Genomic DNA, 20,636 nt, shown 5'->3' on the forward strand with positions numbered 1-20,636 from the left:
CTTCTGGTCCCCGTCTCCCCCTACCCTATCTGCTCCTTTTCCCTCTCCCTTCAGAAAAGAACAGGCCTCCCAGGGATGTCAGCCAAACTCGGCTTAACAAGTTACAAAAAGACTAGGCACATACCCTCATATCAAGGCCGAAAGAAGCAACCAAGTAGGAGGAAAAGGTTCCCAAAAGCAAGCAAAAGAGTCAGAGGTGGTCCCCACTCCCACTGTTAGGAACTGTGGCAACAGTTTTAATGATTTTGAGATATCTGTGGTCTTAAAATAGAAATAGGTTTTCAGCAAATGAATCCTTTTTTTACTTTTCTTTCTGTCTTGTTACTAATCTACCAGTCCCCAAAATACTTAGAAAATTGTGAGGCAATGGCTTTGGGAAGGCAGAATTCCGAAATATTGTCATCTGCATTTCCCCCATTTTACAGTTTGTTTTTAAGATGAAAATTCCGTAACGTAAAGGAAGTTAACCCTTCAAAGACGCTAAATATAGAAATTATTTTGCCCAGTGAATATAAGGAGTTAAAACTGAGTGGTTGAAGGTTATAAAGTACATCTTTTAAAAACAAAGGCAAAGAACAAAACAAACAAAACCGCCCACGGAGCCTTTCAGTATTTGAAATTTTGAGTCTACAAGCTGGAGAAAATTCTAGAAGCACTAGGAAGGGGCCCCACTGGACTTAGTTTCTTTGTCTAGTTGTTGAATTAGAATGCTCAATTCAATAAGCCATTCTTCGTGTTTCATAGCTGACCTAGACAGACATTTCCATAATGTCAAAAGGAAAATAGGATTTATTTGAACAGTTGTGGGAGGACCCATGTGAGGGAATGTTTTATAATCTTTAATAGCTCCACATGTCCAAGACCAACTGCTACAGTGAACTCTGGTTAGGACATATCATCTTCAAAGCCTGTGATCATGGGAATTCATGTTGTTGTGTGAAGATGGAGTTTTGCTCCCTTTAAAACATGCAGTATTTGAAATCTAATGTAGAGTTGCAAAAAGCTGTAAGAATGGGGTTTATGGGGGCTGGAGAGATGGCTCAGAGGTTAAGAACATTGGCTGCTCTTCCAAAGGTCCTGAGTTCAATTCCCAGCAACCACATGGTGGCTCACAACCATCTGTAATAAGGTCTGGTGCCTTCTTCTGGCCAGTAGGCATATACACAGACAGAATATTGCATACATAATAAATAAATAAATATTTAAAAAAAAAGAACGGGGTTTATATCATTGTTGACTACAAAAGAAGCTTTAAAAAATGATACTTTTGAATTGCTCCCTTCTCAGATTTTATCCAGTTACTAGATGTCCGTGAATAGTTCTGTGTACTTTCTTACTTGTTTTTATTCTTTCCTGACTAATTAAAACCCAACAGATTGGGTTGTTTCATTAGAGTAGATTGCCCCATTCCCCCCGAAAAGACCTGAGCCTATTTTTAATTGCTGAGTACTAAGCTTCTTTGTTATATAAGTTTCCACCAAAGACTATAATTCTCATGGCTGAAAGGCAAAAATGACAAAAAGTGTGGAAGATACTTTCAGAGATTATTCTGACTTTGGTGATGTTGTTTGCTGTGTCTGTCAAATAAAGCAATACTTTTCTGCCTACTGGTATCTGAAATTTGACATGCCTCTGAATATTAGTTATTACAAAGTTCTCAGTGAGTCTAATGTTCATTATTATTTGATTTTAATTTATATTGATTGTATCATTTTTCTGTTTTTTTTTTTTGTTGTTGTTGCAAGTACAAAGAACTTCTGGCTTTTGGGAGACCATATCAGTATTTACTATATACTACATTAGCATTTCAAGGTAAAAATTGGAAAAGCAACCTAGAATGTTACTAAAAAAAAAAACCTAACATTTGTTGAAGGTAAAAATGCATGTTGGTTTGGAATATGTGTGTGTAGAAAATATACACTTAATTGTTGAGTACAATGAGCATTCTATTTCTAAGGTGTGTTTGAGCAGACTAGTGCAATTGCTGTACTGGGTTATTGTCATAGCCAGTATTCTATTGCTGTGAGGAGACATCATGAGCACAGAAACTCGTATAAAAGAGAGCAGCTAATTGGGGTTTGCTCACAATTTCAGATGTTTTGTCTATGGTGGGCAGCATGGTGGCATACAGGCAGACATGGTGCTGAAGAAGCAGTTGAGAGTTCTACATCTGAATCCAAAAATCCACAGGCAGCAGGAAAAGAGAGAGAGACTGGGCCTGGTTTGGGCTTTTGAAACCTCAAAGTCCACCCTCAGTGACACTTCCTCCAGTAAGGCCACACCTCCTAATCCCTCTCAAGTAGCTCCACTCCCTAGTGACCAAGCACTCAAATATATGAGTCTATAGGGGCTAGGGGCCCATTCTTTTTTTTTTTTTTTTTTTGACATGGTTTCTCAGTGTGTAGTTCTGGCTGTCTTGGAGTTCACTCTGTAGACAAGACTGGTCTCAAACTCACAGAGCTCTACCTGCTTCTGCCTCCTGAGTGCTGGGATTAAAGGCATGCACCACCTCTTCCTGGCTTGGGGGCCATTCTTATTCAAACCACCACAGTTATGAAGTCCTTCAGTTGTTTGGTGCTGGTGAAAAGCACTTTGTAGGTAAAGTTCTTTGTTAGCTGTCTTATTTAAATCCCACAATCCCCTGTAGAGGCTTTCCTTTCGCTTTCACCATTCTCATGAGGAAGCTGAGGGGTGTAGAAGTCAATTGTCCAAATGCTTGTGCAAATGAAAACTTCTGACTGCTACCCGAACCCCAAATTCTCTCTCTCTCTCTCTCTCTCTCTCTCTCTCTCTCTCTTAAGATTTATGTATTAATTATGTATACAGCATCTGCCTGCATGTATCCCTGCAGGCCTGAAGAGGGCACCAGATCTTATGAGCCACCATGTGGTTGCTGGGAATTGAACTCAGGATCTCTGGAAGAATAGTCAGTGCTCTTAACCTCTGAGCCATCTCTCAGCGCCCCCCCCCCCCCAATTCTTTCATTAGAAAGAGATTTAAAGTTTTATCAGTCAGTGTATATTCTTGGGATATGCTGTCTGAAACCCTCTTCTTTTCACGGAGGGTCTGAAATAGAGTGCCAGGGACCTTGGGGACTGCAGGGACCTTGGGGACTGCTTAGTAAGACATGGCTCTTGTGCTCAAGGAGCCCCTGGTGGGAAGAGCACAGTGATACCCTCTTGTAATGATGGTGCAGGAGCGGATGGAGGGGATGAAGAAAGTTATGGATGTGTGGGTGACCACTCTGTGATTCCATTAGCAGTGGTTTTCCTTTGTAGAATCCTGCTGTGGTCAGGGACAGCTGACTTAGTGTTTAAAATATGTGCATAATAAAGAATCGTTTTAATGGCCCAAAGAGAAGAACTAAAAGGCTGGTAGTCTTTCTATATTAGAATTCTGGATCTGGATATTCGTTATGTGATGATGGAGCATTGATGAGCTTTGGCCGGCCCGTTCATGGAAATTGCTGGTTATGGCCAACCGGTGTCTAATACAATTAATTTTAATACGTGATTTGGAGATTAGCCAGCTCCATGGGCCAGAATTGTTATAAATTCATGTTGACTCATCAGCATGCATATATATTTCTACAAATTTGAATGTGTTCTGTTATTTCTCTCAAAACATTGGCATTCTCTTTTAATAATCTTACATGAAGTTTGCTCCAAACATAGAGCCCTAAAGCTGAGTGTAATAAATTATTATGCAAACAGATATATAAAGTGATCCCCCTTTGGGGTAGCCATTGTAACATGATGGCTGGCTTTGTGCTTATTTACCCTCCACAGCCAGCCAAACAGAAATATTGTCTTTATGCAGTCTGTAGCTAATCAAGATGTTAGAACAAGAGCTAATATATTTCAAGAGTCTTGATTTTTTTTAACTTGGTCCAAGACATCACTATTAAAGCATAAAAATGGTAGACAGAGAAATTTAAAGACAACAAAGGCAGTATTAAAAATAAAACAAAACTAAATTAAAATTAAATAAAAAATTGGAACCAAAGAGTTTCTAAGCACTGAGTTCTAAAAGAAAAACCCAGAGTGTGTATATTGGGTTGTCAGCTAAAATAGAACCCTAGTTCATGGACTTTTAATATGACTTGTGGTTGACTAAACAATACATTCCCTCCATACATTCATGTTCTAATCCTAAAAGTCTTAGATGCTATCTTATAATTATCCTAGGTTATTTGTGTTGGTTCAAGGTAAGCATTAAGGTCCGGTGGGAATATGAGCACATGAGTGCAATATGTATGGAGGCCAGAAGAGGGCAGCAGATCCCCTGGAGCTGGAGCTATAGATAGGTGGTTGTTAGCAACCTTGCATCCTGGGAGCTGTGCCTCCAGTCCTTGGGAAGAGCAGCAAGTGCTCTTGACTGCAGAGCCATCTCTCTTGACTCTCTCTCTGCTTCACTGAGTGGGATTATAGGGTGGCTCTGCTAATCATTTGGATAGGATTTTAATCTGGTAAGATATATATGTAGGTGACAAAGGTTACATAAGGGGGTGCTATCAAACATCCTTTATTATGAATAGGGGTCCCATGACATTTCTAGGTTTGTGTCTAGGAAAAGAGTAAGGCCGTATATGTGTACGTTTCTCCCCACTGGTGTAGTCTGTTCACTGAGGATTTCATACAATGTAGAGATTGTATTCTTCCCCTCCTCCAGTGTCCTTCCCCACCTTCCTACTGACCCAACTTCATGTTCTTTCTTTCTCCTAGGCAAAGAGAGACAAAATAAAACAACAACACCTACTAAATAACCGTGTGGAGTTTAGTTTGAGTTGGCCAACTGTTCTGAGCATGAGGCCTGCTAAGAAATGTGACTGATAGACTCAACATCAGTCCTTTAGAGAAAACTGACATTCCCTCTCCAAGAGCTCTCAATTGCAAATAGCTTCTTGTGCCTGGAAAATGCTGCTTCCTTGAAGTCATTCACTACCTCCAACTCTTATAATCTTTCTTCTCACTCTTCCATACATTCTTGAGCCTTGAGGAGGGGGTGTGATGTAGATAGCCCACTTAGGGCTGAACACTTCAAAGTCTCTCATTCCGTACGTGTTGTTGAGTTGTGGGTCTCTGTATTAACCACTGCTGCAAGAAGAAGCTTCTCTGATGAGGGTTGATCTATATGCTTAGGTCTTAATATATAGCAATGATTCATTGCTAAATATTAGCAATAACTCATTGCTACTTTAATATTATTATTAGAAACTTTTACATGCAAAAGGAATATTGTCCCTAGGCAACCTTCACAGCAAATGTTAGGTGTGCTGGAATTCCTGCCTCTGGGCTGATGAGGAGCTCCAACCAAACTTTGGAATGGGGGATGTTTTCCCTTCTCATGTCCGCTTTCCCATCTCTCTATCCACTCTCAACTGTGTTAAAGCTGAGGTTTGATGGATACCTACCAAGAGATTCTGCAAATGACATTTCTTCTCTGAATTATTTCATTCACTTTTTGTGAACTCTTCCTATGTGCCAGGCGTTGAAAGATAAATATGGTGGCCAAGACAGGATTAATATACAAAGAACAATGTGTCTGGTTGGAAGAAACTGCCTGATGCTTCAGTCTCTTTGCTTTAACTACAGAACTCCATGTGTTATGTACTCCATCCTTTAAATACTTCAGTGTGTCACTATCTCATTTCTTTTGTGATGTTTAGTATCAGTCTCTGAAAAACAGAACCCTCAACACTATGGGTATAGTATTTTTTTCTCCACCTTTTATCATAGGGGCTAAAATTGAACATGGCGGCCATGTTTGATAGACTAATGTTGACTTTTAAATTGGAAACAATTCTAGAACAATTTGCTGTTTTAAGAGATTAGGATCTATCAGAAAGTACCATGGGAAAATATGATGCCCTTAAATGCGAAGGGATATTATTTATTAATACTGTTGAAAGGTCATGGTACCTAAGACATACGTGGAAGAATAAGGTTTCAAAGTTATTGTGTTGTTTTATTTTTTTTTTTTATTATTTTTTTTTTTTTTGGTTTTTTCGAGACAGGGTTTCTCTGTGGTTTTGGAGCCTGTCCTGGAACTAGCTCTTGTAGACCAGGCTGGTCTCGAACTCACAGAGATCCGCCTGCCTCTGCCTCCCGAGTGCTGGGATTAAAGGCGTGCGCCACCACCGCCCGGCTGTGTTGTTTTATTAAGCTATAGTTTATAAGTCCTAAAACACTGAATTTCCAACTTCAGCATTTGTAGAATGACCATATTTCTCATCAAATCCCCCTTCTGCTTGCAGAAATCAGATAGGGCTAGGAGAAAGCAGAGGTGCCAAGAACAAGGCGTGCAGATTTGGAGGGGATGCTGGAACCTCTGCACACTTGGCCTATCAAGTTACGCCAGCTGTTCATTTGTTTCATGTCCAGGTTTGGAATTCACCCAGTTGCGGGACGAATGCCTGGTCAGCTTAACGTGCTTCTTGCTGAGGCGGGAGTGCCCTATGATATTGTGCTGGAAATGGATGAGATCAACAATGATTTCCCAGGTAAGCAGTGGAGATGATGGCATGCTTTAAACACCCTTAGATATTATGCATGAAATGGTACTACATTTAGAATAGAATTGTGGGGTTAGTGAAGACCGAGAAATTAAAGAGTAATGTGAATATAATAGACACGAGGTCACAGTTAGATGAGCGAAGGCTTTTATTCAATGAGTTGCAATGAATTTATCAAACGTACAGTTGAATGTATTCTTTCACGAGAACTGAAGGACGCTGAAAGTCCTGGGGCATAGTGTGCAGGTGAATCTGGAACCTGGATAGATCTGGCTATTGAATCCAGGTCCCTACTCTGGTAGCCTTGAACTACATACTCACCACAGACTCCTCATTTACAGAAGTGCTTCTGCGGATGAGTGCTTGGTGCCTGAAATGCTAGTTTTTCTATTGTACCAAGTCTTGATCAGTGAAGTAGCTCATGTGTTCTTCCTCTCCTCTCCTCTCCTCTCCTCTCCTCTCCTCTCCTCTCCTCTCCTCTCCTCTCCTCTCCTCTCCTCTCCTCTCCTCTCCTCTCCTCTCCTCTCCTCTCCTCTCCTCTCCTCTCCTCTCTTCTCCTCCCCTCTTCATTTATAAGTACTGGGACTTCTTAAGATAAGACACTATACTTTATAGCTGTCATTGTGTTGATGTGGAATGGTAATGATGTTTGGCCCAAGATTCATGTTTGTTAAAATTAGACCAGTTCCCTCTGGCAAGAATCCACTGTAAACTACACAAACTACACACACACACACACACACACACACACACTATTAGAGAAAAAAACAACAAAACTGTGTGTATGTCTAGATGCACATGGCATTATGGCAGCATCCTTAGGTAATTTAAATTATAGTCCTTAAAGAGAGAATTTAGGCCATTTTAATTTTACGCTCCTTTTTAAATTTAACTGTTGTTAAATTATGTGTAAAACCAACCAGTTCCAGGAATTATGGACACAACTTTAATACAGCACAGACTTTTAGACATTTTTTTTTTGACATTAGATTGCATCTTAATTGGTCATTTTAAGAGTTTAAAATGGATTCAGATCGTATAAAATCATGTGAATAGCAAGATAATTTGGGGACAATAAACGAATTATAAAGTCAGATTAGGTAGCTCTGATGGGAGGGTAAGCGTCACAGAGCAAGTTTTGGTCAGGATGCGAAAGCTCTGTGCAGGTCCTACTGCTGGCTTCTAGCACGGTGCCGTTTTCTGGTAAAGCTGTGTGTAGCATAAGTGAGCCTCTTCCAAGTATTTAGTTTTGTTTTTGTTAATAAATCACTATTATTTGCCTAGAAAGAAGTGCAATGCTCCACTGTGTTTTATAATTTCTGTCTCTCCTCTCTGTCTTCAAATATAGACACTGATTTGGTTCTTGTCATTGGAGCTAATGACACTGTGAATTCAGCAGCTCAAGAGGATCCCAACTCTATTATTGCGGGCATGCCAGTTCTCGAGGTCTGGAAGTCTAAACAGGTACATCTTTAGACTTACATTCATTCTCACGATCAAATGTCACTTGAAATATATACACACAAAATGTTCTTAGGTCGTTAATGAGAATTGGGGATGCCCTTCAGGAGTCTCAGGGTTGCGAGCATATGGGAGGGCCAGGTCTCCATGTCCAGCTTCCTCCTGGTCTCCAGCCACCATAGAACCCAAGTGAATGCTGCATTGTGAGTACAAGCAGATGAGATTATGTGGCTGGATTAGCAAAAATCTGTTACCACAGCTGAAGAAAGGGCTGTAAGCAATTGGAATGTGTCTGGCCGAAGTCCAGATTGAGTCCAGTGAAGCAGATGGCTTCCCTCTGGGACAGTGATTCAGTATCATCGCCTTCCTATACCAAGACAAGCACATTTTTTCCAATTTATTTTTTATGGGGTATTTGTATGTTGTTATGGACTGTCCAACAGGGAGGTGATTTTAAAATCCCAACAATAACATGGCACAGGAAAGGACACTTCGCTCATGCACACAGCTCCTGCTCAAAGCTCACTGCTAGATTTTAGAGAATTCAAACACTCTTAAATGCTCTTCTGATCCAGAAGAGGGACATTGCTTTACTGCTCCAAAACCATGCTTATATTGTAAGAGTTACAGCAAGACTGGGGCCAGAGGGGTGCTTGGCAATTAAGAGTGTTCACTACTCTTGGGGAGGACCAGAGTTCAGCTCCCAGTACCTGCACTGGGAGGCTCCCACCACCTGTGACTAGGGGTCCAGCACCTTCCAGACCCTAAAGCTTGCATTTGCACACTCCACCACATACATATAATTAAAATAAGATAAAATATAACTTAAAAAGAAACTATAGTAACAATGTATATTACCCATTAATTTTGTTTCTTTTGTTACAAATACATGAGTTTAAAATGTACTGTTTGAGATGAGTGAGTAGATTTAAAATGTCCTTCCTTGCTCATGTAAGTATGGCATATATATATATATATATATATATATATATATATATATATAGTCATATAGTAGACTTCAAAATCGCATTATTGTACTAAGGTCATATAATGTGTGAGCACATTTTCACTGCTTCCAGTTTTGAGTAGATTGTATGTTCCAAAAGACCATTCAGAGGCTTTTAATTTCTTAAGAACCAATTTGACATTTGCATGATATCAAAATCTGTAATAAATGTCAGTATGTATATCTGTGTTATGTCAGTGTTTCTCTGTCAACCAAGCCCCATCATGGTCCTTGGCTGATGTACTCTATTGTATTGTCGAGAAAAATGACTCTGACATGTCTTTGCCCAAGAACTTTCTGATTTACGCTAAAGTGATAGACAAGAATCATCCATTTCCCCCGCTCAATTATATCTATGTTAGAATTTGCATGTGGAAGCTTATGTGCTAAGCTTGTTTTCTTTAGCTTATTCATAGGAAAATTGATGACCTCACCGTGTTGTTTTTCTGATTAGAAAATGTTATTCGTAGATTTTGTAGAGAAAAGCGCAAGGATGAAAAAAAATCACTGTAATCTTATCACTTACAGATAAGCTTTTAATAAGAACTGTCTTCTAATGGGCATAAGAGTATGATTAAATATGAGCATTAATGTAACATAAACATCCATTTAAAAATAATCGGTACTGAACAATTAATAGTGGGACAGGTCTTTTTTACACCCGGGAAAGAAATCCTGTGTGCTATTGCACAACTGGATTCTATGAGTAATGTCTCGTATATTTCACAGAGCTGGAATGGAGTAGTTTGACTGTTCCCACCATAAATAAATACATGACAAATGTCAGAGGAGGTAGACATGTTTTACCTGACTTAAGTATTGAATCATACCCACATGCATTGAGATACCTGCACCCTATAACTGTGCATTTATATTTTCCTATGCATATAAATAAATAAAAGTAAAAAAATAACGTACACTTAAGTACAACAACAAAACCAGGGAAAGTCAATACTTTGCACCTATCATGTCCTATTGAATAGAATCTCTTCTCTCTTTGATTCCTAGGTCATTGTCATGAAGAGGTCCCTGGGTGTTGGCTATGCTGCAGTAGACAATCCGATCTTCTACAAACCCAACACAGCTATGCTTCTGGGTGATGCCAAGAAGACATGCGATGCTCTGCAGGCCAAAGTCCGAGAATCCTATCAGAAGTGAATGTTAAAGAAGACCAAGCTGCTGTCTCCGGTTGCAGGAACAGATAAATAAAGCACGAGTGGATAGCAAAGGGCTCAAGGCCCCAAAGAAGCCCCGCAAACCAACAGATTTTCAGGACCAGCAACTCTGATCCTCAAGAAGCATCGAAAATCCTCAGCACCTTTCTATTTCAACATCTGCTTATTTCTAGTTTCCATTGCTAAAATGCAAAAGTATTTTATAAGGAACGAAAGAACAGCCTCGTTTAATACAACCCCTTTGGATTTTAAAATCCCCTTTCAGTCGCTAGAAATAAGTTCAGAAGTTGAATGTTTAGGATTTCAGGATGTATTTTTGTCTGAAAAATATTAGACAGTGTGAACATCACAGCCACCTGTGTTTAGTTTTTTTTCTTTCACCAAATGTGACTAATTTGAAACTTTTTTTTTTTTTTTAAATCAACTCCTGGCCTGTTCTTTTGCGTTTTATCCACAGTCTAAACAGTCATACCAAATCTGCTTCAGGTTACCAGGCTGTACTTTAGAGTCTAGATTCCAAAGATCTATTTTCTCACTTCTATTTTAATATGAAAAAGGACTATATAACTTTCAGAGATGCTGGAAACGATCTACTTGATGTGTTCAGTAAAATGTAAACTTAAAATTAGTTGTATTTTTAAAAAACCACATTGTCAACTGGAGATTGCTCCAATTTCAATCAATTTATAATGCGTGATACTGCATTAAGTGCTCTTGAATGGAATGCAGCCATTTGACTAATAAATAAGTTCATCATGTTTTTCAAGTGCTGTAGACTTCTCTCTGGTGACAAAGAGTGGAAAGTGAATGCTTCTACTCGTGATAAACATGGAAGGAAGACCTAATAGGTAGAATTAATCTCTCTTCATTGTTGAGAAGACTGAATGGTCCTCAAAACCATAGTGATTTTTGAGGTCATATATCATGTGATTGTACTCAAAAGTGGCAATTGTCGCAAAGAGAGCAGGTCCTTTATTTGTCCCGGCCACCCGTCTAGCTTACACCTGAAATAATCACACAGAAACTGCATTCATTTAAACACTGCCTGGCCCATTAGCTTTAACTTCTTATTGGTTAATTCTTACATCTTAATTTAACCCATCTCTGTTAATCTGTGTATCTCCACATGACTGTGGCTTACTGGCAATATTCTAACCAGCGTCCGCATCAGGCAGGAGACCCACGGCATCTGCCTCTCTGCCCTTCTTCCCAGCATTCAGTTCTGTCTACTCTGCCCACCTAAGTTCTGTCCTATCAACAGGCCAAGGCGGTTTCTTTATTCATTACCCAATGAAAGCAACACAGAAACAGAAGGAACTCCTACACCAGGCAACAGTATCTTTAGCCACTATCTTTAAGAACCTGTAAAAATCATGTCTTTTATAGAAGTCTTTGTGGCTTTATCTTTATTTCAAAAGTTCTTAAGTAGAGACAAATGTGGAACGTTATTGGGTTCTGTCTCTCTGTGCACTCCATTTGGTACCAAGTCTCTCAAAGCAATCATTAACCCATACAAGTCCCAGGGATGTGGATTCGTTGGTTGAGTGCTTGCCTTGTGTGTCTGAGGTCCTCAGCACAATCCCTAGGCTTGAAAAAACAAACAAACAAAAAAAATTATTGACTCATACAAAACCATCTCTAAATCTAAAGATTACAGGTGCAAAATTTTCTCATCTTTATCAAGTTTATCAAGCACGTGATCTGTTGAGCAAGTTGTTTTGCTGTGCCTGAGATAAAGAATGAGTGAGTGGGGGGGGGGAGAAGATATTAGAGCAGCAAAGATTCCTTTTAAACGTCTAAGAAATAAATTCAATTTACTAATGGATCTGAGATCACTAGTAACTCCAGGGTTGGGGTTTATCATAAAAGTTCTATCAGATGAAATTAAACAGTATCTTTATTCATACCCCCTTTCTTCTTTTAAAGTAGCTGTAGGTGTTTCTATAAAGTAGCAAGTTAATTTTTGAAAAGCAGTTCTCAAATCCAACTTAAATTTAAAAATAATTGAGGGGGGGAGGTTCTTCTTTCCCCAGGTGCCTCTTGATAGTATCTATCCAGAGACATTTTTGGTAATCAGTACTGGCATATTCTACTGTCATTCAATGGGGAACAGGTCAGGGATACTGCAAAGTGACCACCCAAAATGCCCAGAACCCCTTCCGCACTGGGTAGTACACAGTATGGTACACAGTGTGATCTGCTTCCCAAAATGTCAATAGTGCCAAAACTGAGAAACCCTGGTTTGCTCCACTCTGATGTCTTTCTTGGTGCTGTAAGTACTACTTCCAATACCTAAAGCACGGCTGTTTTAGTTTATGGCAAATAGTATTTATATGAGAAAAAAGGTGGTGATATTTGCCTAATTTAAGGCTGAGACTTTTGTTTTTCTGAAGCTGGGGCAAGTGAGGAGCTGTAATTGAGGAGTGATCCCTTGATTTTCACCTGAATCTTCCAATGATTAGTGGGAAGGGAAACAGAGGTCCCTTGAGGGACTATTTGAGACACAGGACAGGGCTTTGCTATTGTAGATAATGCAGACTCCTTCAGAGAACCAGAGTCAGGAAAGATAAACTGACTCATGGTATACACTCCTGGGTTATTATTGCTGGCTCTTGATGTTCAGGAGGGAGGTGTGAATCACTGGAGCGAAGAGGATTCCTTTGGGCAAAGCCCCTTTAGTTGTAGAACAGGGAAAGGGAGGCATAGTCAAAGACAGCATCTGGCGTTCATCCTAAAGCCACGCACTGGGCCCCAAGACTGCACTTGGTTGCTGCAGCGGCTCTTAGGAGCCCTTCCAATGAAGAAAACAAGTGACAGCAAAACAGTAGCAGGCTGCGTGTTTGCTCGTGCCTGTAATAGCAGCAATTACGAGACTGCGCAGTAGGACTGCAAGCTCTAGGGTATCCTGAGATACCTAGTAACCAGTCTCAAAACGTGAAAAAACACCAAATAAACAAACACACTACGATTTATTTACTCTTGTTATTTATAGTAAACACACACACACACACGTCTGCCAATCCTTAGCCATTCAGTTCATGATCCAGTTGGTTTTACTTAACTTTATTGCACAAGATATTTAAAAGATTTTCAAGTATTTAACTCCTTAAGTCAATCCTCCAAAAGGAGTAGTGGCTCATGCCTGCAGCTTTAGTACTGGGGAGGTAGAGGTACTGGTTGAAGGCCAGGCTCAGCCATCTAGCAAGTTTGAAATGAGCCCAGCCTATGTAAGACTCTATCTCAAAAACCAAACTAAAGCAACTTCCCAAATAACAAAAATACCTCCAAAAGGTTGATGGTCTTGGATTATGATTTGTGGCGAAATCTAAAAGCCACAAAAGTGACTTATAAAACCTCGCTTCATTTCTCCATTCCTGATAAGTCATACATCTGATAGTTATGACTTAGTTTGTATTATACTTTTACATAACTTTTTATTCAACTCTCTGAGATCTATTTTGTGAGCATTAGCAAGATACTCATGAATGAATGCTTTATAAAGGACAAAGGTTATTTGGCTCAGGATACTAGTGGCCACAAAGTTCAAACAATTTGACTGGCATCTAATGGCCGAGAAGCACAAGGACTGACCTTAGGCAGGAGCCCAAATGGGAGGTAATAAGCTAGGGAATGGGGAAAAGTCAGGCTTATAGTTTTATAAGACACTAACATTAGGAGTCTTGATACACTCCCTAGGCCAGCAACAATCCATTTCTTAGAGTGGACTTAATCACCTTCGTTAGGTATCCATCCTAGAAGGACTTAGTGTACCTTGAGACTGAGCCTTTGGAAGATAAATCACACCTAAGCCACACTAACCAATTGTGTGTGTGTGTCTGTGTGTGTGTGTCATAATGAATTGCCCATTGTATCCAACCATCTGTTCTACTCTCCAGATAACTGAAATACTACCATTGATTTGTTTGTCTTATTGATCATCTTTAGATTTTTTTTCTCATCTGTTTTCATTTGGGCATTTGTTTTAAAATTATTTTCTAGGTAAAAATTGTATAAGCTTTTACACATGTACGTGTTTATGTCTTTGCACATGTAGACAGTTTCTACTTGTAGATACTCTTTACCATTCCATAGACTTTTCTCTTCTGGGCATTAGAATAGAGAGGACAAGTAGTGCTAATTCCTCTATGTCGCAAGTGCCAGAGTTTCACAGAGCCAGGGGATATCAGTAAGCATTTGATACTGACTAGAAAAGGAGGCTGCAGTCTTCTGATTCCACCCAAGTCATGACCCTGCATTTCATAGCTCAGCGTATTCCCCCATCCAACACAAATGTGGAATATATTATGTATCAGTCGGCTTTAGGGTTTGTTCAGTTTCTCTGATCTCAGAGCTTTATCTTGTAATTAGTAACTCATAACTCATATATTCATCTAAACGAGAGGCAAATTTTGTAGTCCCCCAAGGCATAAGCTGCATGAATTAAAGCATTTTAGTGTTGGAAAGCTGGGTAGTTTTTTTAGCATAGCTAGGGAGAGTAGTTCAAGGGCCTAGTTTAGAGCTCTTGCCAATTTTTGAGTGCCTTGCCAGCAAATATTGTGTCAGAATATAAGAAATGGTAAGAAACACATGTACCCCCTCCACACACAAGAATCCCAACCCAAAGTCCTTCACTCCGGTGGTAGCAGCTTGCACAGCCCAGCTGCTCACTAGATTCTCAAAAGAGAAATCAGCTAATTGGCAAGGAGAAAACAAAAACTTTCCTAGGCAAAGCTTTTCAAAACACTAGATCAACCAGCCAGCAAGAATGGTCTCAAGTGAATCTCAAGGCCCTCAAAATTTTTGTTCTCTAACTTCCTCTTTAAAGAAATTGTGTCTTGAGCTAAAGACCTGTCTCTCTTCACTATCTAAACCAGCTTAGCTATTTATACTGGCAACATAGTGATGTAGGAGACAGTAATTGAAGTAACTAATATTTGAAGCTTTCAAATATAAGGTGATTGAAGGATAGGTATTGAATAAAATGATTATGATAGAGGTAGGAAAATAAAAACGGGGTAGGTAGTAGGGTTGCTTAGAAGATCAGAACCGACAGAATGAATATCTATTTGGAAGGGGTTTAGCTTATGTCAGTCAGACTGGGGAGTGCAAAATGGCTGTCTGCATGCTGGAGAGGCTGAGAACTCGGAAGCTGCTTAGTCTGAGTGATTCAGTGGTTCCAGCCCAGTGCTGAAAGCCTCGAGAATTTTCTGAAAAGCCACAGGCCTTCAGCCCAAATAAAAGGCCAAAGAAGCTGGGTTCTGGAGCAAAGGGTGGCGGTGGCAGTTGCGTATTTTCTACATAACGAACCACTTCAGGCCATGGTTTTATTTCTAGAGTGTTAGCCTCTTGATAAAGTCAGCATGAGAGCATTTATATCTAAGTTCATATAAATATCAGCACGTGTGTATCTAAAACCACATAAGGAAGAAAAAAAGGGTATCTTAGTTTTTATTGTAACTTGACGCAGCCTAATGTCATCTGAGAGGAAAACCTCACTTGAGGAGTTGTCTAGATCCAATTGGCCTGTGAGCATGGCTCTGGGGGATTGTCTTGGTTATTAATTAAGAATCAGGGCTAGCCCACTCTAGGCAGTACCAACCACAGGCAGGTGGTACAGGGCTGTATAGGAACACTAACTGAGCAAGAGCCCGTGAGTAAGCTAGAGTCAGCCAGCAAGCTCCTTCATGGTTACTGCTTCCAGATTCCTGCCTTAACTGTCTTGCCCAACTTTCCTCAGTAATGGAAGATGACCTAGATGTATAAGCCAAAGAGATCCTCTCTTCCCCTAAGTTACTTTAGGTCAGTGTCTTATTCTCAGCATCAGGAAGGAAGCCAAAGCAGAAGGATGATACAGTGACTCCTGTCGAGGGCCCACGAGCTGAAGGCTCGTCTTATTGTTCTTTTTGATTCTGGATAGAAAGACTCTGCTCATCCTCTCATCAAGGAAGAATAACTGCTGCTGGTTAATGAATACTTACTCAGTGCTGGCCAGCATCCTTTGGGTTCCTTCCTCCTCTGGGTTCCAGAGCATCTGTCACTGAACATGGCCACAGGACTCCAGAACTGCCTCACAGTAAAGTCCATTTAACCACTCTGTTGACCTCTGTGAAACAAACATAAAGGATGATGTTCATGAAAGGGAAGAATCATGCCACACAAAACTATTTAAAAACATATTTTAAACCCAAGTCATGTTTTTGGCAAAAGATGTCATTTACTCCCAAAGTGATGAGAAAATGTCGCTCTCCAGAGTCCCCACTCTTTTCTCTCACGTGAGGAAGGTTATTGGTAATAAGACCATTATTTGTGCTCTCATCCATTCTTATCAAGACTATACTACGATTACTTTAAAACTTAAGAAAACCCTTTTAAAGGCACAGTGGTGCACACTTTTAACCCCAGCACCTGTGAGGCAGAGGCAGGCTGAGCTCTGTGAGTTCCAGGCCAACCTGGTCTACAGACTGAATTCCAGGAAAGCTGGAGCTGTAGAGAGAGATCCTGTCTTGAAAAGTCAAACCCAAACCCAAGCCAAAAAAAAAAAAAAACCAAAGACAAAATATAGAAGTTGTTCTTATTTTTAAATGCGATTAATTAATTGAGTGTGTGTGTGTGTGTGTGCATGCACACACATGTACACGTGTATACAGGTCATAGGGCAACTTTCAGGAGGTGCTTCTTTCCAGGGAAACTCAAGACGTCAGATTTGGTGACGTGTGTCTTCACTCACTGATCCGTCACACCTCCCCAGCTGCTACCATTTTGCCTCCTACAACAAAGCCTGAACCCTGAGAACACTTCATCTTTAAGAGCAGAACCTCCTCCTTTCCAGGTTTCCTATCACATGACCCCCCCCCCCCCCCATGACACCTCCTGGCTTGACTTGACCTGTATAGTTTTATGGATCAACTATTCCAGCCCAGCTTTTTGCTGAAGATGTTTGACCCTCACAGCCCATAAACTCAGATACACCAAAATATGCTTTTATTCTCCTACAACTGAACTTAACTCTTCTTTTGAGTCACGAATTTTCCATAGAGATAGAAATTTGACTTTAAGCTGGGGTCATGTCTTCTGGGTGCACATTGGAGGCAAAGTGGGATGGAAAAGCCAGTGACATGTTGCCACTGTTCGGGTGGAATGAGACAGGTCCTGGTCCTTCATCTGTCCAGCTTGAGATATATTCTGTCATTTCTCATGTTATGACCTCTTCCCTCTATTTGTCTTTGATTTAAATAATGAAATTATATGATACTAAAATAAGTTTGGGTTGGGGTAGAGAGACTACACAAGGCAGAGGCATGGTAAATTCAAAATATTCTAAATTTTCTTCATATCCAATTTATATTTAGGGCAAAAAATTTAATGGCCTTCATATGAGACTGTCACTAGCTCTATTCCCATGAGGAAAATACTAGGCACTCTTTAAATAATTTGGCCTGAAATTCATCCAATTGTTTTAAGCAAAGGGATTTTAATAAAGACCCATTTAATTCATCGGCTGAAATGAACAGAATTGCTTCAGAAGTTCATATTTTAGGAACTGTAGTGAGATGTTGAACTGGTTTGGGAAGAGTTTTTCCTTTGTCCTCTGAGGATTAAAAAGTGCCTCATCGTCTAATTTCAAGTCATTTATCAGCAATGCTTTGGTATTACATCTACAGCCAAAATTCGAGAAGAATCATTAATTTGTAGTTGGAGCACACATGAAACAAAGACATAAAGGTCAAAACACAGCTCTACTGATAATTATTCTTGTTTTAAGAACACAAGTTAGCATTTCTAGGCCATCCAACTTTTCTGTACTGATGTATTACTCATGAGATAGTTTTAAAAAAGCTATTTCTCTGTATGTTACCAGTTACAGTTTTCACTAGAGAAATTGGAGCAAAACATGCCATAAACATCCTGTAATTACCATGATCAAACTCTATGTGTGTGTGTTTATGTGGGAGTGTAGGACTCTTGGAGTCCAAAATAGAACATTGGAACCCCAGGGGCTGTAGTTACAGGTGGCTGTGAGCCACTTGAGATAGGTGCTGGGTACCAAATTTGGGTCTTTTTCAAGAACAAGATCTTTATTCACTTATAACTGCTGAGTTTTCTTTCCAGCACCAGTATTTTATATTTTAAAAATTAGTTTGTAAACTAGTAGATGCCCTTAAGGCTTATTAAAATCTTTTCATTTATTTACTTACTTGTTTGGCTATTTTTTTTTAGTGTGTGTGCATGCATGTGTGAGTGTGTGTGTATGCATGTGTGAGTGTGTGTGTATGCATGTGTGAGTGTGTATGCATGTATCCTCGTGTATGTTAGAGTCCAAGTGTGGAGGACAGAGGGACAACCCATGGGAGCTGGTTCTTTCCTTTCACCCAGAGGTTCCAGGGATAAATCTCAGGTTGTCAGGCTCGTTGGCCAAGTGCCTTTATCTGCTCAGGTGTCTTACATGCCTTCGTTTGTTGTTTTGACACTGACTGACCTCCTGTTTTAAAACTCTGTTTTCAGGCAAGACTAAAAAAAAAAAATCCCAGGATTTCTTGAAATCTCTTCTTTACTCAACCTTTGTCAGACCATAAGTGAAGGAAGAACATCATGTTCCTTGCCTTCCAGACTGCTCAATTTACCAAGAAAACACGGAGTCAATTGAAACCAGGCATCAGCAATTCAGTGGTACCAGCTTGTGTGTCTTCTGGGGTCTTGTTTGCCTGCTTGCTTTGAGCTCAGACGATCAGCCTATTAGGCAACAAGCAGCCTCATTCCTGATTGCCAGTGGGCCTCGTTATGCAGTTTGGGGTTGGTTTGGTCAGAATTTTCCTTCCTCGTTCAATTTTAGCTGAATTCCAACAGAAATTGTATGAGATCTGAGCATGAGGTGAAGCAGTTACCAATTTGTCGTGAAGGTTTTCTCAAGTTCTGTCTGGGCATGCCTAGAGCTCTGGACAGGGTGACTCATCTCAAGGCTTATGGGTTTGCCTGCTGTAGTCCCTGGGGCCATAGTTTCCAAAATCCCTGCTGTATATCTTTGTTTAGCTCTCTTTTCTTTGCCAAAGGCTACTGACAGCTGCCCAAGGAAGGCAAGCAGCCTCTGAGGGTTCCCTGTGTCTGTCCCAGGAAGGTAGAGAGACAGACAAAAGTTGCAGTTTGTCCTTGCTTCTCTGAATTAATATCCATCTGATGGTCTTGCCCCACAGCAGTCACTTCAGAGCCAGCACCAGGAACAACTGAGAACTTTCCATAGATACTTATACCAATACTCACAATTGTGTTCATTCTCATTCTTAGTAAATATCTTCATTCCCATTACTTACAATTCAATTACAATTAATTACAATTCTTGGCTCAAGCCTTATTTTGATTAGAACAGATTAAGAGTGGGAATCCAGCTAATTTATAGTTATTCATGTGATAAGCCATTGAGATGGCACAGGTCATTGACATACAGATAATCAAAACACGACATTTAATAATCTCAACCACTTCTAATGAAGTAATTGGATCTTTTCAAAGAACAATTCAACACCAAGGGGCACTTCAACACTTACAGCACCTACTCTCTCTCTGGCAGAGCACAGGAGTGCGTGTTTATAGATATGAGAAAAGGAGAATGCATGTTTTCAATGTCACTTTGGTGACAGTGTATATATTTTAAGAACACTTGTTTTTACAAATGATGATCCCTCATTTTTGATTCTGGGCTTGTCTATATGGCTTGTGTTGGCCTATGAGGTATTGACAAAAAAAAAAAAAAAGAAATTTGATTACTGTTTTTGTATTGAGACTAGATCTTTAGGAAAGTCCCTTTTTGGGAGCAGTGATTGTTTCCTAATTTTCTGAGAAATCACCATACTGATATTCAAAGGGGCTGTACCAGTTTGCACTCCCACCAGCAATGCAGGAGAGTTCCCTTTACCTTACAACCCCTCCAGCATAAGTTGTCATCAGTGTTTTTGATCTTGGTCATTCTTACAGGTGTAGGATGGAATCTCAGAACTGTTTTGATTTGCATTACTCTGATGGCTAGACCACTTCCTAAATATAAGCCTAGTAGCACAGACACTGAGACCAACAATTAATAAATGGGACCATCTGTAATGCAAAGGACATGGTCAACAAGACAAAAATGGCAGCCTACAGAATGAGAAAAGATCTTCACCAACCCCACATCAGACAGAGAACTGATCTCCAAAATATGCAAAGAACTCAAAAAACGTGACATTAAAAAAACAAATAATCAAATAAAAAATGGGGTACAGACCTAAACAGAGAACTCTCAACAGATGGATCTCAAATGGCTGAGAAACACCTAAGAAAATGCAGAACACCTCTCTTTTTCAGGCATTTTTGAGTCACAGTTGGTCACTCTATTTTCCTGGAAACAACTGAGAGCAGCCACATACCCAGGACCCCACTGACATGAAGTGTGTTGTCTGTATATTGACTTCTCACTGCCAGGCTCTTGTGTTTTTTGTTTTGTTTTTATTTA

The 20,636-nt window shown here is 39.9% G+C and overlaps 1 protein-coding gene across 4 annotated transcripts in view; it reads left to right on the plus strand.

Annotated features, from left to right (window-relative positions):
* The window catches only part of Nnt (nicotinamide nucleotide transhydrogenase), an 87,446-nt gene extending 76,530 nt beyond the window's left edge, over positions 1–10,916 (plus strand). For all 4 annotated transcript variants that reach the window (XM_057789984.1, XM_057789981.1, XM_057789983.1 and 1 more), the window contains exons 20-22: positions 6,384–6,502; positions 7,863–7,978; positions 9,990–10,916. In XM_057789984.1, coding sequence (XP_057645967.1) covers positions 6,384–6,502; positions 7,863–7,978; positions 9,990–10,139 — 385 coding nt within the window. In that variant the 3' untranslated portion in view covers positions 10,140–10,916. The remainder of the gene's footprint in view (positions 1–6,383; positions 6,503–7,862; positions 7,979–9,989) is intronic.
* Positions 10,917–20,636: the final 9,720 nt, after the last annotated feature.

This window comes from Chionomys nivalis, chromosome 15 (genome assembly GCF_950005125.1).
Source record: "Chionomys nivalis chromosome 15, mChiNiv1.1, whole genome shotgun sequence".
Classification (NCBI taxonomy): Eukaryota; Metazoa; Chordata; class Mammalia; order Rodentia; family Cricetidae; genus Chionomys; species Chionomys nivalis.